The sequence below is a fragment of the Psittacula echo genome, assembly GCF_963264785.1.
Source record: "Psittacula echo genome assembly, chromosome: 1".
Classification (NCBI taxonomy): Eukaryota; Metazoa; Chordata; class Aves; order Psittaciformes; family Psittacidae; genus Psittacula; species Psittacula echo.
Window position 1 is genome coordinate 138,084,291 of NC_137735.1, and position 21,179 is coordinate 138,105,469.

At 37.8% G+C, this 21,179-nt stretch overlaps 1 protein-coding gene across 1 annotated transcript in view; it reads left to right on the top strand.

Annotated features, from left to right (window-relative positions):
* SLC2A13 (solute carrier family 2 member 13) overlaps positions 1-21,179 on the top strand; it is a gene marked incomplete at both ends in the record, with an annotated part of 166,198 nt that overhangs the window by 63,018 nt on the left and 82,001 nt on the right. Inside the window, one exon of the mRNA XM_080610693.1 lies at positions 13,120-13,228. Coding sequence (XP_080466819.1) covers positions 13,120-13,228 — 109 coding nt within the window. The remainder of the gene's footprint in view (positions 1-13,119; positions 13,229-21,179) is intronic.

Sequence of the window (21,179 nt, forward strand, 5' to 3'; positions counted from 1 at the left end):
AGTTCCTATTGGCTTTCAGTAGCAACATGGTAAACACTTCTTCAAGCTGATTTTAAAAAACAAAAGCCAACTTATTCCATGTTCTATACCTCTTCTGGCAAATCTATTCTAAAATTATAAATTCCTTTCCCCTTGTGTGTTGGTTGTTCCTAAAAATCCAGTATGCAAGAAGAGGGCATAGAACATAATCAGCTCTCAGGACTCGCCTTTATTTTTCCCCTGCTCCTTCCTCAACCCGTGTGATTTTTATCATTATATACTAGGCTTGTCTAGTAAAAAGCTGTACAGCCTGGCTGAAGGGACTAGGACCTTACAGTTCTGTGGAGAAGAAAAAAAAATCCTACAGGAAAATAAAAAAAGCCTTCTGTTTCGTGCCAAAAGCTGTTGACAACAGTGATAAAGAACCTGAGGTGACTCTCATATTTTAGGATGAACTTGCAAAACTAGTAATGAGGAGGGGGGGAAAAAAATAGGTAGGAAAAAGAATAAAACTCAAACCTCCAGGGAACTGCTCCACTATGGAATACATTGTGCTAGCATTACAAAATACTGAATTAATTTTGTCCTATATTTCTTCTAAATGAATTTTAAATAAAACCTGATATTTAATAGGAGCAGTTTATATTGCTTTTTTCCTACTGTGGTTTTATGCAGAACCATTCTGGTTGCTGTCAGCTACTGAAAGATGCATTGAACTGCACCTGCATTAACATTTTGGCTCTGAACAGCAGCATAGTTCTGCAGTGAGTCTCTTCGCGTCTCTCATCGTCTCCCTCATGTACTGTTTGTTCAGACTGCAAAACAGTGTTAGGCCCATGGAGTAACTTCCTTCAGGGGAAATTAAACTGGAGATTCGCTACAGGGATGCATTCAGTGGGCTTGGAGTCTTTCGGAGATATGAAAGTTCTAATCAATGAGAGTCTCAGGGCAGCTTCTAACAGCCCCATGCATGATGATGTTCTGCCTAGGGGACCAGGCTAAATCTATTCTGACATAAAACAGCATGTCGTGTACATCTAGGGACCTCTGCTTCAAACAACTTTGACTTGGTAATCCCTGCCTACTGCACTTGCCAAGATGCACATGGTCATACTGTTTCTTATCTGCTTATTGCCCAGAGGAATTCATTTTTTGTCACAAATGAGGGAGCTTCTATGTTAAAATGTGTTGTACATCTTAGTGTATAAGCATGTTATTAAGCCTGAAGATAATTGAGTCTGGTGGGTTATGTGTATCCTCCCCTTACCCCAGTCAAAGTTAGCACTTCTCCAGGGAGCGGAGGACTTCATAGTATTTTCTGTCCTTAAGGAAATCACTTTTCTTTGTGGTGGAACTGATCTCAAAGTTACTATGCCATGGCCAAACTTTTCTTGTAGCTTGCACTTAGTGTATTATACTAAGTATGAATTTACACTTGAGTAATTTTTGGTAATGCAGATGATCAGTTTGTATTTAGTTGTGCTATATGCATGCATCAAGTCAGATGGCTTTCATATCTCAGCGTTACTCTGCAAGTTTTACTGTATTTGATCTTAAACATCTACTGTTCCCTCCAGATGAATGTTAGGTCATGCATGCCTTTGTAGGCTGATAATTATCTGGCAAAAAAACTTTAGAAACCAGTTTATGACTGCAAGCGTAGTTGGCTTTTTTTTTTATCCATCCATTTCTATGAAAAATCATCATTATCTAGCATATATTACCCTGATTCTCTCCAAAGCTGAAATCTTTCTCTGGTTGCTCAAAGTCAGCCTGAGATTGTAAGTTCATCAAAGGTGGTGTCATTTCTATATTGTAAACTTGATTCTCTATCTGCCTTATTTTTCTCCATGTGCTGTAATCAGGCAAGTCATTCTTACTTCCACTCTCCACCTTCTGCCATGCTTGTCTGCTTGTATATTCATCCTACCTGTGTAGGTGCAGAATACATATAGGTGTAGATATGTGGAGAACATACAAATATATGTATAGGTGGAGAATAGAAATGAATTAGCTTCTCAGATTAGCTTCACAGCCTGCCTCATCAACAGCAGTGATTTCTGTCAGCGACTGTGTCAGCTCAGGGAAAGCAGGAAATACGAGGTCAGTGAATGGAGATATTTGGAAATCCACCCTGAAATGTAGGTGGTCCAAACACTGCAGCTTTCTTCCAGCTTTGCTCATCCTCTTTTTTTGTTTACAAGTTTCCCCCAGACTTCCTGCCCAAGAATTTTTCCTTGCAGCCTGCATAATAGGTTGGTGACAGCTGGCAGGAGACACAGTTCGGCAATGATGCTTTTACTGAAATATTGAACATGAAAATATTTTCCTGGTATCCAAATAAAGATGCAGATGCTTCTTATATCTGACACTGAAAATTAACTTCATTGTTTCCTGACCCAATCCAGTGCCAAACCAGACTGTTGTAACTCACTGATGGTATGAAGCAGTTTTGTTGACGCCTTCAGATTTGTCAGTCTCTGCACCCTGACAAATTCTAAATGGAGTAATTGCCCCCTTCCTTTTTTTCTGGTAAACAGGGGGTAGGACTTGATACAATTTCTGTTCTTTTTAGTGCTTATCCTTGAAACATCTATTTTTCATAAGAAGTTGTTTCACCTCTGGAAAAATAGCTTGTGTATGAGAGAGGATGTTCTTGTCTGGGTAGAATTCTATCGCTTCTCTGAGTGACAACTGATCATTAATGAGAAGTCTCCAGTTTGCCCTGAAGCCAGGAAAGTTACCTGAAATTCCAGCTATGCTGATGATATTTTTACCCTCAAGTCTAGGAAAACCATGAGCTCCTGGGGAAACTGAAATGCTAATCAGTAACCACCAGTTGCTGGGATGCTGTGAACTGCTATCTGAATTTTGCCTTGTGTCATCTTTGACTTCAGCTAGAGCACATTTTAGAGCTTCTGAAGCCCTAAGTAAGAATTCATGTTGGTCCTAAAATCAGCTTTTTCCTTAATGCAGTTTATGCTCTTACTGCCTTTCTAAAAGGCATTTAAGTATTTTTCTTTTTTAATAGTGTTTCAGCTGAGAGTGCTTGCTGCATTTATGCAAGAAACCTTAAAAATGTCAACAGGGTGGTAATGCGGATAGTTTTTCCCCAGGTATTACTTCTTAACTGCAATAGATTTGGCCTGGAACCTGAGCAGACCAGAACTATTTAAATAGCTTGTTGTAACAGCATCTTCCATGTGCAACAGTTGGTCTAGCATGGATTTTCTTGTGTATTTTACATGTAGAAGGATATTTATTGATTTTGCTGTACATGCCGTGGTGCTTATTCTGTTTCCATCATTGCTTTTTGTCTCCCTGCAAAAATGAGCATTAGCAAATGAAATTAGGAAGAAGCTGAACATAACATATTCCTGTGTGGAACCTTAGGGATACCTGAGAGGATCTGAAAGCAAGTTGTTGCAGTGGATGTGTTTTTAGTAGATGGTTATGCTGATTCTATTATAATAGTGATTTTCTGTTGTAGGAGGGTGTAGGTAGACCAACTCTAAAGAAAGGATTGGTTTGGTGCCAATCCAGCTTTTACTTATTTTTTATTTATTCATCATTTGTTGACTAGGGCAGGTTCTCCTTGTGTTCTTCAGTGCTGCAGGGATCTACTTTATTGTGGAGTACTTTGTTATGCCTGAAACTCCAGAGTGGCTGGAACATAAAAATTCACGTAAGCTATATGAGAATCCTCCAGAAACTGGAAGATTTGGAAGCTGTTACGAACATCAGCTTTTCATAATCTCCAGTTCTTGTGATAAAAACATTTCTTAGGATCAAAGCCCAAGAGATTGCTATCTGTTCTCTGACTTTTTATATTGTAAATTATTACTTTAGCCACTGCTAATACTTAAGCAGATGGTTGATTTGTCATTGCTGCTACAGCAAGATATGATCTGCAGTAAATCGTATATTTTGCTTGTTGTCCCTGGACCCCAGACATGAACCATGTGTCCACTACACTGTGGATTTTTGACAGTTTGGTAAAAATGGCCATGCTGTGTCAGACAAAGACTATTTAGCCACCATTCTGCTTAGATACTGGCCAACACATGGTGGGTCACACCTGTGCTTCTGGTTTTGCACCTGACACTTTATACAGGACTTTTGCTGTCTTATTTTTGAAACAACCATGTTCTTTGCTCACCTTCATTGTGGCACTTCTGATTTTGTGAAACTTTTTTGCATTCCCACTCCTAATTTTTTTTAACTCCAGCTTGAGCAGGATGTACTTGATTTGTTGTTTTCATCTGTAGCTAAGATAACGAAGACAGAATCACAGTAAACAGACTGTTAATACTAGCTTGTTGTGAATCCAGACATAAGTACACTAATATGGTATAATTGTATATGCATTTTAGTACCCAGGGGCCTTGTAAAAATAGTGTTATTAGTGCTGCATGTTGGAACCAGTCCATTGATTTGATTGTTCTTTTTGCCCTTTTCTCAATCTTCCCCCATTTCTACTGTATTCCTATTTTTTTGAGAATGCAGAGGGGACCAGAACTGCGTACAGCTCTTATCAGTCATAGAACAGGGACTTTTAAATCATCTAGTTCCAAACCCCCTGCCACAGGCAAGGACACCTTCCACTAAATCAGGGTGCTCCAACCTGTGTCCAACCTGGCCTTGAACACTGCCAGGGATGGGGCAGCCACAGCTTCTCTGGGCAACATCTGCCAGTGCCTCACCACCCTCACAGGGAAGAGGTTCTTCCTTATATACAAGCTACTCTACTCTCTTTTAGTTTAAAACCATTACCTCTTGTCCTGTCACTACAGACCCTGGTACAAAGTCTCTCCTCATCTATCTTCTAAGCCCTCTCTAGTATACTGAAAGGCTGAAATAAGGTCTCCCTTATTGCTATGTCATATTTCATACCAGTTATGGGAGTTGTCAAGTATTTTACACTTGCTGATTTCAATATTGGTTTGCATTCTCTGTAGAAGTTATAAATTCAGGGTAAAAGCTGTCAGTCCAGTGTGACTGAGAGGTTCTTGGTTAATGAAGCCTAGGACTAAAATTGCAAAAACAGGTGGATCTGCTGTTGTAAGTAGGGAGATGGTAGAGTTCACAGGATCTGTATATAAGGAAGGTTTTCAGTCACTCTTTAAGGTAACTGTGAAAATAGTACTATTAATAAATGTTGGAAAGCCAATAAGGTTTTAATAGGATTAGAATGAAGTGCACTATCATACAGTGTCATGATTGTCCGTTAATTCCTAATATTCAGTTTGATTTTTTGGGGTGGGGTGGGATTTTTGTGGTATTTTTTGACTACTGTGAGTACCAAACTTTCTTTTTCATTATTATTGGTTGTAATAACCGGTACCAGCACAAATTTTAGAATGATGTAGCTTTCATGTAAGATCTCTAACGGGTGCCTAATCCAATCCCTAATCAAATCAGGCCAAATCACATCAGGTTGTTCAGGAAGCTATCTGCGTATCTCTTTCTGTGTTTGACCACTTCCATGGGTCCAAATAAACAGACTTCACATCTGGTCCAAATCTTACGCATTCCAACTTGTCTTTTGACTTTTGTCCTACCCCTGCACACCTCTGGGGAATCTGGGTCTGTCCTCTCTTTGGCCCTCTGCAGGTGGCTGTAGATAGCAGAAATCTTTCATTTTACCTTCTCTTTTAAAAAACTGAACAATCCCAGTTGTTTCAGCATCTCCTCGTATGTCATGAGTTCTGGCCATGCCCACCTTGGTGGTTCTCCTCCAGGCTCACGAAGCAAGGTGTTGTGCTGCTTGTAGCTGTGGGTCTCGCAAGTGCTGTGTAGAGGGGAAGAACTACTTGCTGGCAATGCACCTACTCCTCCTTCCAGGATGTGGTTGGCCTTCTCTGCTGAAAAACATGCTGTGATTGAGTGACAGTGGTTGTCTTAGAACCCTGTGTGTTTCCGATAGTAGATGGTTAATACTAAAAGGTAGCAAATTAGCTAGTACTTTTAGATAAGGTATGATCTTAGGCTGCAGTTCAGTGAACTGTTTGAGTGTGTATCTGACCTTCTGTCTTTAGTGGAACTCAACTTTGTGCTCAAGTTCAAATGCTTCAGTGTAAAAAAACCAGTGTTGAAGCAGTTTCTAAAGGCTTATTTTAACTTCAAACTGGTCTGCTGTTCTGTCATCTATACACCCACTGATGGTGCTCTCTTGTTGTTAGGAAGCCAAACTTGAAAGTCCTTTGACTTTAACCTGCAGTGATTATTTGATTTTTCTCCTCTCTGATAGTTTTGGAACCCAACTGAGCTGTGCTGTAATGATACTGATTTCAAAACAGGTTTTTCAAATGTTTAAATATGGATCTCATCTCTAATTTAACTTTTTTCCTTTTATTTTTAATGAAGCTTTTATTGCTAATGGCATCTGAATTTTAAATAAGTGTGAGGAGTTTTTCAGATCCCTTAGATAAATGTGGTTTTTTTTTTTTTAACTTTTTTAAGGAGATGGTATAAACTAAATATGCCATTAATAAAAAAGAGTAACACACAACAGATTGCATCCATAAGTTTCTATGGAGACCTGCACTGACCACCAGACTCCTTTCTCAGTTGTATTAAATTTCCTTTTTCTCCTCTTCCCTCCTGGGAACGTGTCCCCATGTTGTATTTTTTTGGAGGGCGAAGACTGAAAATCTGTTTTCACTGTTAAACTACTGGCTTAGGGCATGAAACAAAGGATGGAGGGGGAAAAGTAATATCACTGAAGTAAGGTTTTTGGCAGAAAAAACCTGAAAAATGTAAGGCTTGAAGTGTATTGCCCAGGAAATAAACTGCAGTATCTGTATGATTGTTAATATAGGAACAGCTGGGAAGATCAGCTTGAGAGGAGGTTACTGATTGGGTTGGAGGGAACAGAGTCATCACTTTTTCTGGTGCTCTTTTAATTGGAAAACAACAGCAACATCACCACCAACACACAAAAAAGGCAAAACCCCCAAAAACACTCTTGAAACTGCCCTTACTGCAGTTTTCTTTTAGACATCTTTTCTCACATAAAACGAAGGGTTAAAAAAGCTTTTTAATTCCAGATTGCTAAATGCTCAGCACTGCGCTTTGTTGCTTGATGAGAGTAGAGAGGGAAGCTCCTCAGGCTGTTACAACGCTTGGCTTATTTTAGTTGTGTCTGTGTGATGCTACATCACCTTATCTTTCCTCACCTGCTTTCTTTAATGAGGATCACATCACTGCTTCCTGTGTAAAGCAGTTCTAGAGCAGACCATGTGGAGAAGTGTTTGTTTGCTAAAACCACACTGCAGGCCGCAGGTATGCACAAGTCCACCTTGATACCTGGTGCTTTATTTCTAAGGTGCCTGCCACAGCTAGAAGGAAAGCACAATGTGATCCTTGCTTTTCTCTGTCCCTACCCCAGTTTTCCTATCAAAGAAACAGGTCAACCTTCCTCTCCCTCATTCCGCTGCTCCAGAGGTCTGACAGTACCACTCTGGGGTTCCTCTTCCACCTGCATGGACTCTTATCTGTGCCGCCTTTCAGCTCCCGCTGGCATCATCTACATACCCATTCTTCTCTGTTTGCTATCTGTTTTGTCATGGTTTCTCCAGTTTTAAAGGACTTCATTACAGTACTTCCTGTTTTCTATAAAGAACATGTCATACAGAGCCAGAATGAGCTCCTTTTATTGCTTCCCTACTTGTCACTGCTTCTTGTCCTATTCAGAGGTATTAAATGCTGCTGCCTTTGTTCAAGTACTCAGTCATATAGATTTTCCATCACCAAAGCTTTATATCAAAGAATGTAGTATCAAGGGAAAGATAGGTTTTTTTTCTCTTTGCAGATAAAACTGCTTTGTTTTCAGGATTCCCAAAAGACCAGCTCAACTTGCTGTCAAAAAGAAACAAACCCAAAAAATCTTTATTCTTAGTGTTTCTGTTCTCAATGTGTGGATTAAAAAGATCTTTTGGAGGGACTATTTATTTGAAATACAGGTTTCCTGAGAAAAAAACACAACCATTCAGTTCATCTGAGCATGATAAAACTCCCTGGACTACTTAATTCTCTAGAACCAAAGTGGTTATGTCTAATTAGCTTTTATTTGCTTTTAGAGCAGAGTGTCTTACTATACCATTGGATGTATTTGCTGTGGAAAACTTAAAACCGCTGAGTTATTAAGCAAGCTGACAGTCTTTTCTCATTCTTGGCTGATCGGGGGCTGTGCATAAATAAAACCCACAACACCAAAAAGAACCCCAAACAAACAAACAGAAATGGACTCAAGCAAGCAACCTTCTTTTGAGCCTTCTCAGAGGATTAGAGAACAATATGAGGTAGGAAGTTTCCTCCCTTACTAGGAGTGGTTCTTCGAGTGTGGAAATGTTCTTCCCATGTGGAAACATTGTGAGACAGTGGGGAAGAGCCTGGTACTTAAGTAAAATTGTTCTATATCTTCTTAGGATAAATATTGCAGTTTTGATCTTGTGATTTGGTAAATTTTACAGAAAGGAGAAATGAATGCAGTTGATATTTTTAGAAAATATTCATGTCATAGTCCAGGACAGAAGGGGTATTTGCTTTAGTGTATCATTCATATGCAGAAAATAAGCTAGCTCTAAGTGTTTTAGAGGAGGAGTTTTAGGTGGAGGAATGTTCTGCAGATGATGCAGAGAAAGCTGGACTGGAAGCTGTCTTTTTGTAAGGAAAGGCAAAACAGAAAAGATTCCAGTATATGTTTTCTGTTATCCAGATCACCAGCCCGAATTTCTTTCTTTGATCCAACTGTAGACTGGTTCTTTGAAGATTTAGCTGGATGGAAGAGAGGGTGTTTACTGGCATTAGGACAAGAACAGGTCCGAGAAACTAATCTGAAGGTCGAGCTTAATTGATGCTAAACTGATTAGTGACTGCCTTGTTGCTTGGCTAAGCCTGCCTTTTTGGAAACAATCCTCTACAGCAAGAGCACAAAATGCTGGCAGGAGTCCTACATAGTTTTAAGCTGTTGCTACAAGCTGTTACCTAGATTAGCTGGCAAAAGAATGTTTGAACCTGCAAATGACTTTGGCAGAGCCTGGTCTCTAACCATAGTTTCCTGGCTGTGAAATTTTGCCAGGTATTGTACTAATAATTATAGGAAATGGGGATCATGAAGTTTCCAGGCACCAGCTGTCTGCCTGCTTTTGCTGGCAGATTTTTAGGTTGGTTTTGTGTCTATCTATGATATTTTTATTTCCCTGAAAGTATATACAGTAGATTTTCAGAAGGAGATGTGGAGACATCATCAATACCCATTTTTCTGCTTTTTTAGCTTTCATTATTTAAACTCCTTTCAGAACTAGGGTTTTGTTTTGTTGTTTTTGTAAAGCATCTCTATCTTGTAGTTGGCAGTGGATCACACCCAGCCTCTTGTGATTGCCTTACAATCTGTTTTACCTACAGAGGAAAACTAAAGTGCCTTACAGGTGATTCACAGTTTCTAAACCTAATTTTCTTATGGGTTGTAACAAGAATAACAGCTAAAATAGAAGAATCTGGCGTCACAAGTTTCATATAACACTCTTAAAACATTTGGAAAGCATCACTCACTTTCCAGAAGCAATGATTTGACAAGAACAGCTCCTCTGCCCCTGTTTAGCTCAGTGTAAGCTGCTAAGGCTTTTTTGGATGTGAAGCCAGACTTCCAAATCCTATTTTTGCCCTTTAATTAGAAGGATGAATGTCTAGTTAGGTAGACAGTTTAGATCAGGCTAAGAAAAGGCCAGTTATACCACAGCAATCCACTTCATGCATCACCACTTCATGTAATCATAGAATCATTTCCTGTAATTCTGTCACCTTCTACAGCAGCAGTATCCTTATTTTTCCATTACTCTTTATCTATTGCTGCCATTTTGTACTCCTAGAGCAAGCTTCAGCTGCCCTTTACTGTCGCATATTTTGAACCCTTGTGAGCATATGCATTAAGGAAATTTACTTCAGATAAAGTAATTATCTGAAACCGCACCACAGAAAGTCCAACCAAATCTTGTCTCCTTAAATTAATCATGACATTATGATTATGGGTCTCATCCTTTTGACTTCATTTTAATTCATAGATTAGAAGAAGGAAAACAAACATCTTGGTGGCTTCTCAAGTTCAAATGGAGTAGTTCAAATGCAGGAATGTTTCTAAATTTCCTGTCTGAAGAGAAAACAACAGCAATTAAGGCTGAATTATCATAAGCAAAAAACTACCGGCTTCTGGAGACAAATATCTCTTTTCTTTTCCATCATAAAAATTGTCAAATGTTACTTTTTTTGTGGTGCATCTTTTGCCTCATCTGTTTCCCTCTGGTTCTGTGAGCAATTAAGTTGCTCCGTTTTTTAAAGATTTCAGTTTTTAAAAGATTTATTGGTTTGTGCCTTTTTAATCTATTATAATAACCAACGGCAGACTTACTGGTTATCAGAAATGCCTGAAGTACAATTTCAGTTTTCGGAAGACTTATTTTCAGAAGAAAAATGTACCTAATTCATACATATGTATATAATTTTAGTTTCGACACATTCTCTGTTGATAACAAACACGTTTTGCCTAGAGTTGTTTATTTGTTTGTTGTGTTCACCTGTAAGGAGGCTGTAATATATGAACACAACAGAAGATGGAAGGCAGGATTGATGATAGGAAAATTGAAAAAAAAAAATAGTATAGTTGGGTTGAGGGCTAGATAATTTTAATGAAAAGTTTCACACTCATTTTCTGCTTTAAAAACAGCCACCTCACGGTCAAAGTCCTTTGGGTTTTTTAGTGGAGTTTGTAAAGCTCCTTTAATATAGAGATTAATGATTTCTTCTGTTTTTTTCGTTCAGTTTATTGGTTTGTAAACCTGAGGGCTGTGAATCTTATGAAAGAATATCCTTTAATTTTGTGTATGTCTATTGATATGTGCGGTTGCCATGGTACAGATTTAGAGTAAAACTTTTAAATATCTGACTTGAGCCATTATGATGATTTTTAGCATAATTTTTTCGATGCAATTAATCAGAAATCTGAGAATTCTAAGTACATACTGAATTTAGCTGACTGGATGCTCTAAAGATCTAAAGTAAAGGTCTAAACTTTACTGCATGGTCTTAAAAATTCTGCAGGACCCCACTTCAAGCGTACAGACTGATTTTGTGATGAAGTTTTGTTGAGAGTTCATGACTCCCTCTGAGATGCAAGCATTGTCTGGGAACAGCTGCTTTAATTTCTAGCTATTCATTTTAATGCCTTCTTTCCAATTGTTTTGTACAATGCTGTATTGTGAGTAGAGTTTTATATAACTTCCATCAAATAGCTGAGTGACTCAGGAATTGTTAGAAACCTTGCATCAGTTCCTTAGGACATTTCTGCTTCCTTTACTAACAGCTTCTGCTGTAGCATTTCAGCTTATTCAGTGAGCATAGTCATTGATGGTGGACTTGAAGATTTAGGTTGGCTGTAAGGTCCTTTGGAGATAAAGATGCATTTTGAACTCCATTAAGTGTTCATAAACATATGAAGTTTATGAAGAACAGATGATCTCTCTCTCATAGGCATTCAGCAGCCTGGGTTCATGACAGATGCTGCAGAATCAATTGCCAGATAAAGAGTTTTAAGCCCAACTCCTCCATGCTCAGGTGTGATGCCAAGTGTGGAAGCCAGAGGGCTGTTGTTTGTGAATAAAGGCTCATAGTTGCATTTGTTAGAAATCCAGGAGTGTGTCTGAGCTCTGAACTGCTCCAAACCAGCAGTGAGTGCTGATTTGTTGTTTTTCCCCTTTGCTAATTTGACTGCTAAACCCTTTGATATACTTGTCTACCCAGCAATGCCATGTGTCTTGCTTGAGAATGTAGTGCCAGATATATAGATTAGCTCTTCTTATCTGTCACTTGATTTTCTCAAAGACATTTGGAAGGTAGTGATGTGGCTGTATGGCTAGACAGGTGGGATGTACTGTCTGAATGTACAGCTGGAAAATTTGTCAGACTGCATTCTGCTGTTATTAATAAAGATGCAAAGCTCAGTGATGATACAGTTGGGATATGAATTCAGAATGGTTTTTATGTGACTAAGTTTTGCCTTAGGTAGGTCTAATTATTTTTCAATGAAGAAAATATTATCAATCCCCCCTTCTTGAGTCTGTTCACAAATTATCAGCTTTCTGATGCTGAAACTGTTTGCATGTAAATAGTTTTTTGCTAACAGACCCATACAAGGTTTTATACTGAATCAATACATTTAATATTTTCTGTATGTTCAGGAAAGACTTTGAAAATGTAAAAATCTGCTCTTCATCTCCTTTTTTCCAACTGTTTTGACCTGTAGCTATTGTGATCTATCTTTGGTGTTCTAAGTGGGTATAGCAGATGTGGTAAGATGTATAAAACATAGAATTTTTCACCAGACTGTGTTTGCCCCAAATACCACTTTAGACAGAAAGAAATTTAAGTAAATAATGAAGTCAAGTATTTTAGAGTTTTGCCTGATATTGCTTTAAAAAAACCCCCCCAAAATTAACAGGGAACAAAACTTTCTCAGCCAGAAATTTTTGCTTTTCTCTTCATTGAGAAACCATTTTCTGCTTTTCTGAATACAGCCTCATACTGTTGCTACCGAAAGTATGGAAAAAAATCAAATAATTTGTGCTCTCTCTGCTGGCTTTACAGCTGTGCAGAATAGATCTACCCCATACCTTCAAAGTACCCACACTTGCAGTTGATTTGTGGAAATTGGGTCTTTGGGGGACTAGGGAGAACACTGTATCTGCAAGATCCAGATCTGAGCAGTGGTCACGGCATTTCTGAAATAACCTTTCAATAACTCTGAGAGTTTTTAAGAAAGGAAACAACAATGATACTATGTGATAACTTTGCATACCTTCAATTGCAGCAGATGTGCAATCTGTTAGTATGATATAGGAGAGTTATACACTGTGTACAAAACGGTTTCATTTTTTTTGCCTGGGCTTCCTGAAAATCATCTTTGTAGCACCATGCAGAAAAGCAGAAGTGAAATGATCGAGTTGTTCAGAAATAATTGTAATAATCCAAGTGTGTTTGAAACTAAGGTGCAAAGCCTGTTTTGCCTGAGAACGTTGTCTTGAGAGCGATCACTTAAGAACTATCACATATTTTTTTTTGTTGTGTGTGTTTTGTTTTGTTTTTAAGCTGGACCTGTGATCTGCAGAATGCTAACATACCCTCCAACTCGAAGAGCCTTAATTGTGGGTTGTGGTCTGCAGATGTTTCAACAACTGTCAGGGATTAACACCATCATGTATGTATTTACTGCTTGCTTCTCTTTATAAAGTATTAGAAAAAGACAGACCAGTAGCAGTTGTAGATGGGCTTCTGGAGAAAACGTGAAATGTGAAAATGGAGTGTGAGTGCTGGAATGCTGGTTTGGAATCTAGATACTGGTATATTTGATGTCTCAGAAAATTGGTACAAGAGGGTGTTAGCATGAGGGCAAACATTTACATAGAGATGAGAATGCATATTGTACTCTTGGAGATACGTTATTGTATGTTAGGGTTTTCAATCAAAGCTATGTATGTCATGACAAGAAAGTACACTTACGGTTTGAATTTGTGTGCAAATAGATCAAAATACGGTGAGGGTTAGGCTGTTGACCATGATAGAACATTATTGTGAAGCGCTAAAAGAGGCAAGATGCTGAGGGAAGAAACATTTCCTGTTATTACATGGTTGTTATGTGTATGAAGGCTCAGTAAAGGTAGAAGTGAAGAACAATATATTGGGGTTTGTGATAAGCTGTCAGCTCACAAGAGGAGTAGCTCTTGACAAATACGTAGTGTACAAGACCTATCTTGAGGTGAAATTACTGTTGAGCTCTCCTACAAGAGTAACTATAATGAATAAGATATCCATATTGTTTTAAGAGCAAGTGTAAAATATATTGCAGTAACATCTTATAGAGAGAACTACACCTAAGGGAGCAAGCTCGTTAGGAGATTGTTTAAAGGAACACCTGAAAGAAAGCTTTCAGTGGTATTGAGAGCTACCCTATTAAATGGTAGAGTTAATATCTGCCATCTATCACAAGGAGTGAAAAAAAAAACCAACCAAAACTCAGAATTATTAAACTGCAAAGGAGGGAAGTCTGGAACAGGTGAAGAGAGACTTCATTAAGTAGAAATTGTGACCAAATGTGGAAAACATTTGGATGCAAAACTGCTAAGTCGTGTGAAAACCAGAAGACAGGCACATAAAGAGCTTTGAGAAACTATTCAGGCACATCAGAAGCAACAGACCCAATAATCTCCAGGCCCAGTAAGGATCAAGGCATGAGAACACTAGCAGAAAATAAATCTTTAGCACCAAATCTTACAAAGACTCTTTTTGCATTTGTGTTAATTATATAGGATGTATGAGGCTTCCTGCCCATACTTCAGATGTCTCAGATGGTCTGTTTCAAATTCAAGTGTTAGTGGAAGAACTTTTAGAGCAAACTGATTAAAATGATTAGTAACAAATTGCCTAGGCTCATCAGGGTACACCCAACAAGTCTGGGGTAGCTCAAATATATAATCTGCATGAAGCTACACCCCAGAAAGTTTTATTTGTGTCCTTATCAAAATTAATTAAAACTATCATAGAATCATGAGAAGATGTGTGCTTATAAATAAGAAAAATGAATGTGTAAATGGAAAATATAAAATACAAAGAGCAAATATGACTGTTGTAAACAGATTGTAACTAGCTGGGTGCAAGTTTGTGGTCACGTTAGAAGTATATCTCCCCATATGAACTAACCATCCTAGTTGAAGACAGCTGCTGCCAAAACTTCTTGAAGAAGCGAGATGGTCTCAAAGGTAAGAGAGAAGCCCTCTCAGATTAATAACTTTTTAAGATAGGGAAATAAAAAAAGAAAAGGTAAGAACAGAGGATAGTTATCATAAGATGAGAGTAGACTCCTACAGGGATCTATGTGGAGATCTTCGCTGCTTTAATAAGTCTGTGAAAGGGCTAAACAGCAAAATAACGGTTTGTACTCATGCACCATTCACGATTCCCTCCAAATCTGTGAGCATGAACAGTTATAGGAAGATAATAGAAGATAACAAGTTAATAAAATGGCAAGTGCATTAACCATACAGTGTTATACAAGGAGGGAACTGGCTAACTAACATGCATGGCAGTCTAAATTGTTACTACTCAATAAAGAGATCTTGAAGTTGCATTATAATTCTGTGATATCCATGACTAATCTGGAAACGGATCTGGAAACAGCAGGATAAACCAACTTATACGGGGAAAGAGATACCTATATGTGAACAGGATGGTTAGGACTTCGCAGCTTGGAAAACAGATGGGCTTAGAAGAAACACAAGAGGATTATAAAGCTGCTAATGTTATGGAGAAGATGGGCAGAGCATGACTATTCATCATTTCTTATAACACAATTTTAAAGACTTCTAGCTCTTACGCAGCAGTAGGTTTAAAATAAACATTTTTTCACACAGCACATAGTTGCACAGTGGAGCTTATTGCCACAGAATGCTACAGATGCCAAATGTAGAAGTAAGTTTAGAAGTTAACTGAGGGAACTTACATAATAAACATTATTAAAATGTTATTAAACATGATATGGTTGCAACTTATGGCCAGGGACAGTCATTCTCACATCTTGGTTTATACTACTTTAGGATACCTTATTAGGCTAGAACAAAACAATTGGCAGTTCACAAGGTTTAAGACACTGGTATGTTGACTGTTTATTTTAAACTTCATATGTTTTAAAATCTCAAACTCCATTCTGTGTAGGAGGTTTTACAAATAGTTTGGGATTGACCTAATTTGCTTGCGGGTGTGTAGGAGGACAGAATTACAACTATAAACCAGTTGAATCTTAGCTTTAAAGTAAGAAAATACCTATAATAGGCAGAGGAAAGCACTGTTGTTAAAGGATTGGCTTGTAAACCATTTGTAATATTCAATATTTTTTTAATAATCCAGTGTAACTAAATTTTTAGTTATCAGGTATGCAAGGCAAACAGTCTCCTATGAAAGGACATTTTTCAAATGTAAGTAAGCAGCTGTCTGTTGATGGTTTGCTTACTTAGAAATTGGTGATTGCTTTGTAATGCAGTAATTAAATGATACCTTAAGGAACTGTCACATTGCATTAACTCTCTAAGCACTATTTTCCTCTTTGTAATGTTAAGTTATGACATTCTGGGATTGCTGTTGTGTTGCAGCAGGAAAACAGGCATTGGTTGTGGTTGGAGGTTGTAGGATTTTGTGGGCTTTCCTTCAGTGGTTTTGCAAGCTTGTTTACCTAAAACAGTCACAAAAAATTTTTGATGGTTGGTGTTCACTGTCTCTTTAGTGCTGCTGTGAATCCTCTTTTCTTGGTATACCCCTTTCTAGGTTGTAGGAGAAGAGACTGATGACCTTGACTTGCTGTTGCCTGGCTTTCCCTAGCAGAGAATTTAGCTTCTGGTTCCCTTTCTCCTCATATATTTCCATGGGACACTTCCACACTGTGACCAGATAACATGGCAGCATCTGTGATGGGCCCTGACTTATTGTAATCTTCTGTCTTGAGGTTTTTCACTATTTCTGCTACAAAAGTATTTGTTAAATCTTGTATTTCACTGTAAGAAAGTGAGGCCACAGAAGTGAGTTCATGTGTCTGAAAAGCTCATCTTTTTAAAAAACAGAACGTAATGATATCACAAAGCAGGAGAGTGAAATGAATATATGAGGAAGAAACCACAAAATTATTTAGTACTTCCCCAATTTGTATATGCTTTACTGAGTAACTCTTTTATTTAAGAAAACAAGTGTTTGAATCAAAAAGTGTGTTACATGTAGGAAATTATGTAGAGGAATTTTGCAGGGATCTAAAAATAATGACTGAGCGTACCCAGTAGTAGAAGAGATCCTAAAAAGCATTATAATGTCTACACGAAACACATGGAGCCAACAACAAAAATATAGAGCTCTCATGATTAAGAAGTCTGTTCTGTGTTTTCTGATTAAAAATTGCATGTCAACATTGAAGCCCATGAGAGCAACAAAGTCCATCTGTAGTTGGATTCCTCTTGAGAATGGGGAGAGGAAAACTGAAAGAACTTTTGTAAGAGTTGTTGAAGACTGTAGTCTGTCCATCTCATTGTGTGATAAACTGATCTAGTTTTTGCACAGAAATAGTTTAATATTGTGTTTTAATCAGCCATGTATGTATATAACATCCAGCCATGAGGAACCAGGAATTCTCATCACGTAGAGGATGTTACTGAGCTAGTGAGAGCGTCATGTGGAGCAACCTCTGCATTGAGGAGGTGGATCTAAAAGAGAAGCAAAATTTAAAAATAGGCTAAGGAGATTGACTCTCACAGGAACAAATTCTAACATGATAAATTTAGTCAGTAAAAGAATAAAGCTCAGTGACCTATTGCTTTGATTCCTTTTTTTCCTAAAAACAAGGGTGCCACTGCTGATCAATAGAGAGCCTGAAGCAGGAAAAAAACATTTCCCTTTTGTCATGGCTTTTGCCAGCTTATCTGACCTGTAAAAGATGAAGTCATGGGTTTTTAGATGTGTCTCACGCTGGTATGAGCAGATCTGAAATGGCTCAACTTTTTCATTTCTTATCATTATGATGTTTTCTCATCTTGAAAAGGGAAGCTCAGTGTTTGAGTCACAAATTTGGCTCACAGGAGGCTGAAAAAGACCGTGTGAAGGAAATTATATTCCAGGAGAGCAGTTACTACCAATTAGCTTTTTAATAGTAACATATCCCAGGATTGTATTGAAGCAGTGGTGTGCAGATATTTTCAAGCCCACAGTGGCCCATAGTTAAAACTTGAGGGAGGACCAATTTTAAGTCAAAACTTGAAGCTGATTTTCCCCATCAGTTTCTTCTTCAAAAAAATAAAATAATTTTTTTAAAAAAGAAGAAAATCCTTGTAGGGGTAGGAAGAAGAGGAGGCTTGAAGGATTTGACTTTTTCAAATTGGTGAAAAATATTAGTAGAATTTGTATATTCTATGAATAGAATACATAGATGTATTTGTTATATGCTAACGTTCCTGCAGGACGAGGACTTCTGAAATCATTTCTGGTACTGTGCAGCTTCATTGCAATCAAAAACCCCAGACAAAAAAACATGGGGAAGAAAGCTTTGGGGAAAAATCCTCAATTACCTTGAATAGTAAGCAGTAATTTAGCCATAATTGGAGGGAGTTCAGTATTGGCTTGTCAGAACTGCTTGTAGGTAATGTGGCCTGTGCTGCAGTTCCTGCTGCTCTTTTGGGGGCTTGCTAGTTTTGAGTGAGCTGACGAATGTTCACACAGGCTGCCTGTGCCCTCAAGACTGTAATCTGAGATAAGATTGAGGAGAGAGCTGTATCGTCTTGATTATTCTCATTCTCATGAAACTTAAGGGGACTTGTTGAAAGCCAAACAAAATATTTTGTTCTGCAGTTGAAATACTGGCTTGATGTGATGCTAGTTTCGTAATTTGCCATTATTTTCTCACATTGTGTTAGAAAAGCTTTCTGTGACAGAAAAGCGGTATAATGTGTCAACAGGGAGAGCTCATGGCCTTCAGCATTTTTGTTAAGCTGTTTGCTGGTATATGTGATCTGTTATTCCTAGTTAATAAAATGTTTATTTATTGTTAAGATATCCTTGCATCTCCTAAAAGTTAAGTGAATCCACATGTGAAATATATTGGTGTTTGGATTTGGTTCACAGATGCTGTTGAGCTCTAACAGTCTTGCTTTTTTAATCTGTGCAAGCAAACAAAAGAGTAACAACAAAAAGATGATAAGAAGCAGCATTTTTTTCATCTGGTGAGAAAAAGTGACTGAAAGAAAATACTTGATGGAAAAGGAAAAAAGTTCAGAGTAATAAGATGGGGGAAAAAAGCTGGATAAAATAAAGAAGGAAAAGACAAAAGAGGACAAAAGGAGATTATGTAACAAGTGGAAATTGAAAGTTTGAAGATAAGTTAAGAATATTAAAACAATTAACATGAAAAGTGATTGGATATTGTACTGAATGTAAATGAGAGAATGAAAGAGAACAGGAGTGGGACTGGAAAGAAGCCAGGATACTTCTGGAGTTTAGTAGAGGCTAGAGAGGGGTTTAATGGGAGCAAAGCACATTTCCCAACAGGTTTAATCACTGGGTCTATTGTGCAGCAGTTGCAGAGCTGGAACCCATGAGGAGCTGTAAACCTTTGCTTCTGTTTGCTGGAGCAAGCATGAGGCAGCATGTACCTCTGCAGCCTTAGAACCGAACAGGGGAGCAAGGCTTGCAGCAGCACTTGATACTTCTGCTTTACAGGGTTGTGTGACTTGACCCCAGAGGGATGGTGAAAGTCCAAACTGAGACACTTGTCTCTAAGTTCCAATTTTTAAACTTTCCTGAAATGAAATACTGAATAGGTAGCATAGGACAGTGACTGCAGATAAACCTTTCAACTTTTTTTGTTGAACATCTTTACATAAATAACTTGTTTTGTGAATTACGGCACAAGTAGTAGCAACCTTCTCTACTCTTTCAGCATCAGCAGCCATAGAGAGATTTATCATTAATGTATTTACAAATTATGACAGGTTTATAATGAGTAAGTTAGTCATTGAACTGAGTCTTTGCTATAGCATTGGCTGTTGATTTGGATATTGGAAAATAGTTGTTGAGATCTGTAAACAAAAGTTCTGCTGGCAAAAAGTAATGGTGGGTCAGATTCTTCTTGAGCTTTGTATTCCAGAATTGATTTAAAAACAAACAAACCCCCTCCCCGCAGAAAAAAAAAAACAAAACAATGAAACAGCAAACAGGACAAAGCAAGACCCAAAACTGACGCAATGCTAAAATGTCATCCAAGAGCCACAACAGTTACTGAAGAACAATATATCTTTTATTGTAATTTCCACTTAGATTTAAATTGGGCCACAGTAATTATCAGGCAGACGATCATGTAGCCTTTATTTTTCCATGGCCAGTAACTTCTCACCTCATTTGTTCTTGAATACTCAGACACAAGGGTGCTTTCTGTCTGACTGAAGGAGAGACAATTACATTAATGTCTTTTCAGATATGAACTTCATAATGTTGTCAGGATAATTGAGGAGTCTTGGTAATTGACAGGTCTAATTTTCTCTGATGACTCCATAACACTGAGGCTGCTTCTTGCTTAAGTTTTCATCCTTCGATATTTTTTTGTGAGTAAACTGTCTAGTTCATAGCTTTGTCTTAAAGTTTGCATTTTCCCCTTAGGCTTCAGAAGATGTTTAATGAAACAAAAAGAAACCGTATGTTGTCTGTCCACTTGCTTTTCAGATAATAGTCCATTAAATATTTTATTAGGTTTAATAAATATTTCCAGTAACTTTCTTTTTTGAGAAGTGACCCTTCATTTTGTGATACTGTCCTTCCTTCATATTGCAGGATGCTTTATATAGTACTGCAAAATGTTAATGTAAAAATCTTCAGTAGAGGAAAGAGATGCATTTTTGGACTTGTATATCATGCAGATGTTTCTTGATAGACTGCAAATATGTTTTGAAAAGCAGATAGACAGAAGTCTAATCAATCACACTAAAAGGTGATTCTCCTCTTATACTAAATGTCTGTTGAATCTGCTATACAGAAATTATGTGATTAACTTATAACAGCTCTTGAGAGGAACAAATTGTAGTTAATAAATAAAAGTAATTTCATATTACTCAATGTAAAACATTCTAAATGAGAGATCATGGAAGCTGCCTTTATCAGTTTCATAGTACTTGAAGTACTTTAAACATAGTTCCATTGAAGTACAATGAAACCCTGTTATTTTGAAAGGTTGGCATATTCAGCAACCATTTTTCCATAGGTAGTGTACCGTTATCACAGCTGAGCCTGTTTCTTTTAAAATAAAGAGTGCATTAAAAAGAAAATATTTCTTAAAAAGCTCCAAACAGCTGATAGTCACTAATTTGTTCCTATTGAACACTAGTTTCGTGCATAGAAACCAGCCTATATGATAAGTTTTCCAAGCCCTGGAGCATAGACTCTCCCTCTTCCCTCTTCCTCCCTACCTGCCCCCCCCCCCCCCCCCCCCCCCCAGTAAATTGACAGATCTGAACTGAACAGTTAGTTTCTTTGCTGAAATCTGTCTGCTTAAGTTTGGAAAATTATCAAGCAGCCTAAAGAGGAAAGTGATGTCTTTGGAACTGTGACCAAGGACAAACTGATTTGGGGATCAA